This window comes from Doryrhamphus excisus, chromosome 8, assembly GCF_030265055.1.
Source record: "Doryrhamphus excisus isolate RoL2022-K1 chromosome 8, RoL_Dexc_1.0, whole genome shotgun sequence".
In the NCBI taxonomy this organism is placed as follows: domain Eukaryota; kingdom Metazoa; phylum Chordata; class Actinopteri; order Syngnathiformes; family Syngnathidae; genus Doryrhamphus; species Doryrhamphus excisus.
In genome coordinates this window covers 19,876,945-19,887,500 of record NC_080473.1, presented here as the reverse complement: position 1 = coordinate 19,887,500, position 10,556 = coordinate 19,876,945, and the positions used below count along the sequence as shown (strand labels likewise).

General features: G+C 43.6%; 1 protein-coding gene across 1 annotated transcript in view; it reads left to right on the top strand.

Moving 5' to 3' along the window:
• traf4a (tnf receptor-associated factor 4a) overlaps nt 1-9,545 on the top strand; it is a 38,752-nt gene extending 29,207 nt beyond the window's left edge. The window contains exons 3-7 of the mRNA XM_058079435.1: nt 1,276-1,380; nt 3,190-3,351; nt 4,920-5,081; nt 5,450-5,605; nt 7,004-9,545. Of these exons, the coding sequence (XP_057935418.1) occupies nt 1,276-1,380; nt 3,190-3,351; nt 4,920-5,081; nt 5,450-5,605; nt 7,004-7,636 (1,218 nt within the window). The 3' untranslated portion in view covers nt 7,637-9,545. The remainder of the gene's footprint in view (nt 1-1,275; nt 1,381-3,189; nt 3,352-4,919; nt 5,082-5,449; nt 5,606-7,003) is intronic.
• Nucleotides 9,546-10,556: the final 1,011 nt, after the last annotated feature.

The window sequence follows — 10,556 nt, the reverse complement described above, 5'->3', positions numbered from 1 at the left end:
AAAACCTCATGAACGACAGCCACTTCTCCCGGTATTGTGTGCCTGGGGGTGGAGGCCCTGTAGTCGGAGAGTCTTTAACTTGACAAGTTGGAGTGAAGTGTGAGAGTGCACAGCGGCGATAAGCACTCATTGTGAACCAACTGTGCATGACAGACTTTTGTCCACTCTGCAAATAAACCTCGTTGCTGAGTTTGGTTTTAGCTAGTACAGACCCCTCATTGGAAGGTTGCTACACTTTCTGTCAATTGTTGTCACCTGCAGACGCCCCTTTGTACCGGTGGTGTCATTTCAGGTTCATTGGAGAAGGTGCAGTCGTTACGGGATTATGTAGCCGTCTCCTTCTTAGCGTAGGACAGACGAAGACCTTCATTCAAGCTATTAAAAAAGTCAATATTGCTCCCCCCGCCCCCTGCATGCTTCTGCAGGTTCTAAAAGCAGTCCTTCACTTGGCTCTTTGCCCCCCCCCCATCTGTCTTCCAAAAAGGAATGTGACCATGTCAGCAAAATGTTGTCTGCTACCCCTGCACTTTGTTCAATTAGACTTTATTGTGTGTCTTTTTTGTTTTATGCATTAATTAGTATTTATTTTAATACTTTACGTGTGTACAGTATGTAGTTATTTATAGTATTGAAAAAGCTGCCTGCAGATTCTATTAACTCTACTGCTATGCATCTTTATCATGTTTATGTTATTGTTTAAAAAAAATGGTAAACTTGTACATATCGAACACAGGAAGTGAAGACATGATTAGAAATTGACAGTGGTCATCTCCAGCCATGTATTGGGTCATTGTATGAGGGCATACGTGTACAATGAATGAATTTAAAATAGGGACACCTTGCCTCCCATTATAATAAAAACAGCCATTAAATTATTAAAGAGTCTGGTCTGTCAAGTGGCGTCTCGCCAGTACTAAAACCTGAGTTTACTGTTTGTCTGGAGGGTCCGTTGTGACATTTTGAGGAAGTGGATTTTCTCGTTTGACCTGCTCCAGTGTCAGCGGGGAGGGGGTGGGCATAGTAGAGGCGAGTCAGTGTGATGGCACATTGTTCCGAAGGAAGGATTTGGGGCAGCAAAGTGGCTCGGTGCAGCCATTGCAATTGTTTTGGCAGACTGTGACAAGTTGGTGAGGGATGGATGTGTCCTAATTTCTCCCCGCAAATGCTCCCAATACTTAAACTCTATACAACATGAGTATCTACTATGTGTCAGTGATGGTGGATGTCAACGTCATGAGAAACAGTCAATGAACTAACTTGTGTTGTCTTGTTCAGATCTACCCGGACCCGGAGCTGGAGCAGCAGATCTTGGCGCTCCCGATCCGCTGCATCCACAGCGAGGAGGGCTGCCGCTGGACTGGACAGATGAAGCAGCTGCAAGTGAGTTTATTTCACGTTCATCTGTTTGTTTGCCTTAACTGCTCTTATTTCCCCCCTAAGGAAATACTGTACTGTACTACTGAACTACTGTACGACATGGCTCTACTCACTTTTCCATTGGTAAAAGCAGGTAGCATGCCATGTTGATTAAGTAGGGCGCCAAGAATATCTCCTATCAATCAGCTGTAATTTATTATGGGTGTCACAAGACACCCAATAGATGAGACAAAATTTTCCCATAAATTTTAAGAAAATTACAATGAAAAAATATAACAAATATATTGCAATCTACTAATATAATCACTATTACGTACTAACACACTTCTGCACTCTGTGTGTATGATACCCGCCCCACCTCCACCCACCGAGACAAAAAGACTGAATGAGAAGAGGGCTCACTCCGTTCATGCTGTTCTATGAAACCAGGGCTCGACAATAACGTTGTACCGATGGCCCGGGGCAAGTTAAAACAAAATTCGGGCAAGTAAATCCAATCATTAATATTCCCGTCGGGCAAGTGTACTTTAGCATGCCGTACTGCCAAGAGTTTTTTTTTAAAGCGGTTCTTGTTGGGTGTTGGTAAAACACGGACTGCGTAATTCCGGTGGTAATTTGCAAACCAATCCTTGCAAATCTTGAAATGGACCAATCAGAATCGTTTATTTAGACCGCGGTCCGTAATCCACAATCCGCGTTTTACCCACACCCGTTCTTGTTCGCGATCAACCAATCAGCGATGGTTTTACTAGGAAAACGTCTATCATGGCGTCCCTGCCAACATCGTCTAATTCTTCAATAACTTCTGAAGGAAAACACCAAAAAGTGATGAACCAGTGCCTCCTAAACAAGTATTTTATTAGCGGCAGCCAATCAAATGATGGCACAGGTGAGTGAATCACATTGCTGTGACAATTTGAAGTGGTCACAATGAAACACCACCCATTAGATCCAATACCAAGTGCTGATTTTGCACAAGCTACAAAATCTAGCGCTTCCATTTCTCTGTGGATTTTTCTCACCTTTGCTTCACAAATTATTGTTTGACCATTGAGCATTTTTTTCTGGATTAAAAACACTTTACTAGTACACAAATGTTTCATTGTGGTGCACAACTTATAAATATCACTGCTTACTACGACTACCATGTGTAAGGTAGCATGGCTTGCCATGTTAACATACATCTCCACACATTTTCAGATATTCCTCCAAATACAATGCATCAGTACTATTATCTGATGAATTATCAGCATATATTGATATATGATATCATTATGGCAGTCTTTTCATTTTACATGGGGCAAGTTCGGGCAAGTAGTTCTCACCTTAAGGATTCCCCATGGGCAAGTCATTTTTGTTTTTAACGTAGAGCCCTGATTTACTATCATTCCAAGCCTATAGTGGCCACAAGACATTTTTGTCTGGTGAGAAAGCTTGTCACATTTTAAGAGATCATGTGACACCACAAGATATCAATCATTCGCGGTTAGTACCTATACATTTTACAATTCAAGATGTGTTTAATAAGTGTGTTGCATATTTAGGGACCAGTGTCAAAAATATGCATTTTTGTGTCTGGTGGCTGCGTTTTTTTTCGCTTTTGTGGCGATCTACTGTGCTCCACACGTTGCTACAGCACTCCATGCCGTCACTGCCCTGGGATGCCAACCTCATTCTCCTCAAATGTGTTTGTTAGCTTGTCTTTTTCAGACGGATACCTTCACTACAGCATCATTTTTGTGAGGTTCCCGTTGTAGGGGTGTAAGCCTTTCCTTTACTTGTAATGACAAGCGTCCCTGTCTCTTCCCACAGGGCCACTTCTCCACCTGCGCCTTCAACGTCATCCCCTGCCCCAACCGCTGCTCTGTCAAGCTGACGCGGCGCGACCTGCCCGACCACCTGCAGCACGACTGCCCCAAGCGCAAAGTCAAGTGCGAGTTCTGCGGCAGCGAGTTCACGGGCGAGGCCTACGAGGTAAACATGCCACCGCAGCTCGTTTTTCTTTCCTTCCCCGTGTCTTGTTACGCCTCATCCACGTAAATAACCCGACACGTAATGCGCCTCGATGAAAAGGCCACTTTGTGAGAACGCAGCAGGAAAAAAAGTGTCTGATGGAGCACATGTCGGCAGAAGGAAAGCAGGCTCCTTTTCATTGCTCACTTTGCCAGCCATCTCCTGTTTATTCTAGTTTGTGCATGTGGTCACCACAGGATAGTGTTGTTACATAAAATAAAATAGAGCAGCATTGATGGACTCCTTAATAAACTTCATAAATAATATGTTTCCTTTTAGTGCAGGACTACAGGAAGGCATGAGACATGTTCATTGGGTGAACCAGTTGACCAATCAGGAGAGAGGGGAAGGAGTACAATAATGTACTCTGATGTACTTACTGGACACAACATACTGTATACCAGGGGTGCTCATTAAGTCGATCGCGAGCTACCGGTCGATCGCGGAGGTGGTACTGGTCAATCGCTGGTCGATCGCGGCGTGACATTAAAAAAATATCATCCCAGCATCAATGCCGTCACTTGATTGATATACAGGGCAGCCATTCAGATGACAACTGAATGTTGCCCTTCGGGCGACCAATCAAATCAAACAACGTCTCTAAGTGCAGCAGAACTTACGATGTCAGCCTATCATCCATCCCCGTTACTTGATTGACATACAGGACAACCAGTCAGATGACAACTGAATTTTGACCTTTAGGTCACCGCTCATGCGTAAACAACGATGCAAAGTGCTAAGCTAGTCGGCGAATTGCGAGATTTTAAGCCCTCGCTAAAGTTTATGGTCACTAAAATGAGTGAAGGAGTAAAAAGGCAAAAAACATATCACTTCCATACGGATATGGAATATTATACGGATATTATGATACGGATATTATCCATGACTGATAAACATTTGGAAGTGTGCTTGAGGCTGGCTATCAGCAGCTACTGTCCGGACTATGCATCCCTGGCTGGTTCAATTCAGTGCAAGTCATCAAAGTAAACTCAGGTAATTACGAAAAATGTTAATAGTTAATTATGTGTGTTTTGCAATATTGGCTCATTTGGTTATGTAAGGTACATCAACATACATTGTACGTACAAATAATCCTCAATACATTTGAAAATAAATAGATGTTTTGCATTTTTGTAGTGGGTAGATCATTTTGACTCGGTCATTTTAAAAGTAGCTCGCATGCTGAAAAAGTGTGAGCACCCCTGCTGTATACTGTACACACAGTGTTTGGATTCTGGCACTGCATCATACTTACCGCTCCGAGTAACTCCTCTGTTCAATTCAACGCCGAGTTTCCTTAGGTTGCCGGGTGCACAGCCTACAAAAGCAAATAACCACTGGAGTCTAATTAGCACCGGGCCAAAACACATTTGCTTAACAGCTGTGGCTGCAGGCAACCTGTTTTTTTTTATTTCCATGAACACCAATATAAATGTTGACTGAGCAGCTCTTTACTGCTATTACAACACTGGTTCTGTTGCTGCACTATAGCTGTTAATTATGTGGCGTTTCTTGTTGTTCTTGTGTAGAACCACCAGGGTGTGTGTCCCCAGGAGAGCGTTTACTGCGAGAACAAATGTGGGGCACGGATGATGCGTCGTCTGCTGTCCCAGCACAGCATGGCAGAGTGTCCCAAACGAACGCAGCCTTGCAAGTACTGTGGCAAGGAGTTCGTCTTCGACACCATCCAGGTTGGTTTGCGCACACACACACACATACTAATGCTCCAGATTTCCACGACCATAAGTGTCTGCTGACCTTCATTCCCGAAGATGTATGACATGAAAAGGCATTTCTCCTTTGAGGACAAGTGTTTTGTCGCTGTCATCCATCTTTAATGTTGTCTCAGAGAGGATGCCGCCATTCACCACGAGCCAGCACTGTGGCAGCTGTTGTTTGGCTCCCTGCCTCATATACGCATGTGGCCTCAGGCTGGCTAGACAGTCCACATCCCCTCTCTGGATATTAGTAATCGGTCCTGGACAGGAACCAATTCCGATTGCACAAAAATATCACAGTCTTGTATTAAAAGGAACCCTCTTTTAATTCCTTTGCACAGAATCACCAGTACCACTGCCCCCGGTTCCCTGTCCAGTGCCCAAACCAGTGCGGCACTCCCAACATCGCCCGAGAAGATCTTGCTAACCACGTGAAGGACAACTGTGGCAGTGCACTGGTTCTCTGTCCCTTCAAAGATGCTGGATGCAAACACCGAGTAAGTCTCCTACATCATCAACAGCAGCATTCGGTCCTGGCCACTTCGTCCACGTCAGGGGTGCTCACACTTTTTCAGTCTGTGACCAAGTCCTAAATATCTACCTCCTACTCTAAACGTACAAAATAAATGCATTTAAACAAATACACTAGCTCGATGCTAATATACATTGAAAATCCCATATACATGCTAATGATCATCATTGGAGATTTACTAACATGCACATTCCATTTAAACAGCTGATATAGTAAGTATAACATCCTGAAAGGGGACCTATTATACTCATTTTCGGCCCTTTGTATTGAGTTGTGGACACCTACGGAGCAGCTACACATGATAGCCCACACAGAAAGCTTTCTAGATCTTCCAGAATCAGCACCTATTCCAGTTGTATTTGCTTGGATTTCAAAAAAAATATTACTCCAGTGTGATTGGTCGCACTCCCAAGACAAAACAGAGCGGGGAGGAGAGTAGGGCTACAGTTTGTAACCCGGGCACGCCCATATAAGGAAGGCGGGTTCAGGAAAAAAACTCTAAAACCGAGCGTCCAGAGAATCCAACATTCTCAGGTCAGAAAAGTGGAAAAGTATCATAGGTCCCCTTTAAGGCTGAAGAGACAGGACTGGCACATACATACATCTGCAGACTACTCATAAATGTTGGTCTTCTATGGCAGATGCTTTCAAATGGCACTACATTGTTGTCATCACCAAGTATAATAGTATATATATATATATATATATGGCCACACCACTGCATAATGAATGAATGAATACAAGATTAAGTGCAAGATTAAGACCTGCGACCGACTGAAAACGTATGTCACAATACACCAGTTGAGAATGACCTTCTACTAACCTACCTTCTAGTAATACAGTACTATCATTGGAGTGCACAAGGTTTTATATTTGAGCACTTTTTAATGTTTAATTCCGTCCACTTATGTTCCACACCAATCCTGTAGGTGGCAGTAACAAGCATTATTTTCCCACAATAACCAATATAAGAAATTGATCTTCTACATTATCGTCCGTTGGTTCCCTGGTCATTCCACTCTCGGCCATCTCTGTGTGGAGTTTGCGTGGGTTTTCTCCGGGTACTCCGGTTTCCTCCCACATTCCAAAAACATGCTAGGTTAATTGTGCATAGGTATGAATGTGAGTGTGAATGGTTGTTTGTCTATATGTGCCCTGTGATTGGCTGGCCACCAGTCCAGGGTGTACCCCGCCTCTCGCCCCAAGGCAGCTGGGATAGGCTCCAGCACCCCCGCGACCCTGGTGAGGAAAAGCGGTAGAAAATGAATGAATGAATGAATGGTTGCCTGGTCCTAGTCTGTGCTTGGAATTATTCAGATTATGGACTTTTTTTTTTTTTAACTGTGACTAATCTCTGGTGCAGTGCCCCAAACTGGCCATCGGGCGTCACCTGGAGGACACCACCAAGTCTCACCTGACCATGATGTGCAACCTGGTGGGGCGACAGCGGCAGGAGATCCTGGAGTTGCGGCGGGAGATGGAGGAGCTCTCTGTCAGCCACGACGGCGTCCTCATCTGGAAGCTCAACGACTACTCACGCAAGCTCCAAGAAGCTAAGCTGCGGAGCAACCACGAGTTCTTCAGCCCGCCCTTCTACACGCACCGCTACGGCTACAAGCTGCAGGTGTCGGCCTTCCTGAACGGCAACGGCAGCGGCGAGGGCTCCCACCTGTCCGTCTACATCCGCGTGCTGCCAGGGGAGTACGACAACCTGCTGGAGTGGCCCTTCTCCTACAAGGTGACTTTCTCCATCTTGGACCAGAGCGACCCGTCGCTGTCCAAACCGCAACATATAACCGAGACCTTCAACCCGGACCCCAACTGGAAGAACTTCCAGAAGCCCTGCAGCACCCGCAACTCGCTGGACGAGAGCACCCTGGGCTTCGGCTACCCCAAGTTCATCTCCCACGAGGAGATCAAGAAGAGGAACTACATCCGTGACAACTGCATTTTCATCAAGGCTTCCATAGAGATTCCCCAGAAGATCATGGCTTGAGATGTTCATGAAGAAGAACTGACTCTTCGACACTTCGACAACCCTTTAGATACTTCCTACCTGAGTGTCTCATCAGACCTCCATGTATGAAAGAGGAGAACATGGCTGGTGTGCAGAGCTGTTCCTCTAAACTCTCACGCAGTCCGCAAGAAAACGCCTTGGAAATCAAACAGTGCCTAGAGTTTAAAGTCGTATTTTTGTTGTTTTGGTTTGTAATCTGCACACACGTGTCGGGATAGATGAACCAGGGTGGTTCTGCACTTGGACAAACCTTGGATGGAACCAAGGATGGTGGGCATCAGAGCTGAAGCCCAACTGCCTTGTGTTTACATGCTTGTATCCCATCAGACTGAACACACTTGCAGGTGCGGCCTGATCCATTTTTCACCCTTTATGCAAAAAAAATCAAAAATAACACGCAGACTTTGAGAGACCTGCTCACCAGGACCTGTTTCAAGGTAGCTGGACCATCTCTAAACTCATCCTTGTGTTTTTCCCCTATGAGCTTCTGCGTCTATTTGTGATGCTATCGTTGGTCTTCAGGGTCGATCCGTGGCTTATTTCCCCGCATGGTGTGGTTCATTTGGTCTGGTGTGACCACGGTACTTGAACCAAGTCAACCAGTTGGAGACTACAACTCCAAAGAACCCTGCTTGTGGGGAGAAAGTCGTTTCGATCCAAAACGACAGACCAACAACGGTTCTTTTGAAATCGAGACCCCCCCCCTCCTGCGGAAATTAGTTCTAGGGAATGATGCAACCTCGACTCGATCCAACCAGCAAATGAACAAATCCGGTAATTAAGGAGAGACCAATCGAGCGCTGATTTGTGGTCTTGTGATGAACTGCAGCCTGCTACATTGTCCTTATTCCAACAATTGATTTATTATCAACAATAGCTCCTCGTCCGCACACCAAACTTTCTTCTTGTTTACATTCTTGCGACCAGTCGGAAAAGAGAGCAATCACCACATTAAAAGGAACCCAAGCAGGGCAGGATGGATGAAACATGCATTTAATAAAAGTGAAGGAAAAGCCATGTGGCCTTTTATAGTGTCTGATCCTGCATGAGATTTGGGGGTGGGGGGGGGGGCAAACACATGCATGCTTCATGTGCTAACACGTGGACCACATTTTGTACTGTAACCTGTTCTCTTAAACCCCCTCAAGCACCACCCCTCCTTGACAACTATTTGATCCAGACCCCTTTTTTGAGAGTTTTAGGAATAGTATTTTTATTTTTATTTTACACCAAATGTGAACGCTAACGTGGCTCTCGGTCGCTAAGTAAGACAACGTGTGGACCGTGTATTGTTTTACAGACGGATAATGGTCTCTATGAGTATGTGTTACCATGTGACCCGCCCGTCTCCATCACAGCACCACCTAAAGGGTGGAGGACTCTAATGTACGTGACACTCACCGTGGGTGTCAATACTAATGTGTAAAAAAAAAAACAAAAAAAAAAAAAAAAAAGCAGAAGCACATTCTGTCCTTTTCTTACTATACATACAAAACGCCCTGATTCCTTCTCATAATACCAGCTGATATTTTACACTCATTTAAAGAAGTGACAAGATTTTTGTATGATTCTGTATTTAAAAAAAAAAAAACAAACACAAAATCCTTTGCGTTTTTTTTTTTGTTTTTTTTTTTTTTTACAAACACTTCTCAGTTGGAGAGCCGTGGTTGACTTTGGGATTGATCTCGGACGTGTGGAAATTCTCTGTCTGTCTGAGCCTCACATATTCTGTTTGTATTATTTCCTCTTTAAAAACAACAAAAAAAAAGTATTTATTTTTAAGAAGCCGTCATGAGTTTACACAGACGGCGAGAACATTTTAACGTGTTGTTTGATGCGTGCTTGTTCATTTCTTAATTGAAATAAAATACCATATACTGTGTTTTAATCCTCGGTCTTTCATCTCCGTTTTTTTTCTTACCTGCTCTTCTGTCTTCCCCAACATGCTGCAGCATATGTGGACCAGCTTGGCTCTGCAGGCGAGAGACCAAAATTCCTCCAAGTATGAGTCAAAGTGCAGCAATCTTTCTCACAATTCTACATGACTCCACCTACATCGTGCCCACATCTTTTAAAACATCACATCATACGGCCACAACATCTGTGATGTGTAATTAGACTTTGTTAGAAGAAAGGAAAGGAGCACCGCGTGCTGCACTCCAACCGAGAGGACTTTTCATGTCTTGTGAAAGCCAATGCGTACTGTAAAGGATTACCGTAAGGGAATAAGAAGTGTGATAACAATCCATCCATTTTCGATGCCGCTTATCCTCACATGGGTGCCAGGGGTATGCTGGAACCTATCCCAGCTGACTTTGGGCGAGTGGCAGGGTACACCCTGGACTGGTTGGATGCTAACTATAGCAGAAATTTAACTCACTTCGACATAGAAACCAGTCTCGGCTCAGTGCAATATAAGCGCAACAATTTACTTCTGGTGTTGACAGATTTTACTTTCTTTAATTTAATTTATCCAGTGGTTAACTTACTGTATTTTTACCCTTACAATTATTTCCCACTGGACACTTTGGATGGAAATGTATACTTTGGGGGGGAAAAAGGCAAATGCAACTTTTACTTATATTGTGTTTTTATTTAAATAAAAACTTTATTAAATTTATCATCAAATCTGTTGTATCTTTATTTTATTGAAGTACTCTAATTTTTATTTTATTTTTCAAATAACTCCATTTTTAATGTAATGTTGGTCTCAACATAATATTGTATTTTCATTTTATTGTTTAGAAACTAAAAAAAATGAATGTCTTTAGTCTCAGAGTTTCATCGGGGTTTTTTTTAAGAAATTTGAAATATTTTTGAAAAGCAATTTTAAAAAGTACTGAAATTAAATTAGATATTTTATCTAAATGAAAGCCACCCTTGGGCATCTCTGTGTGGA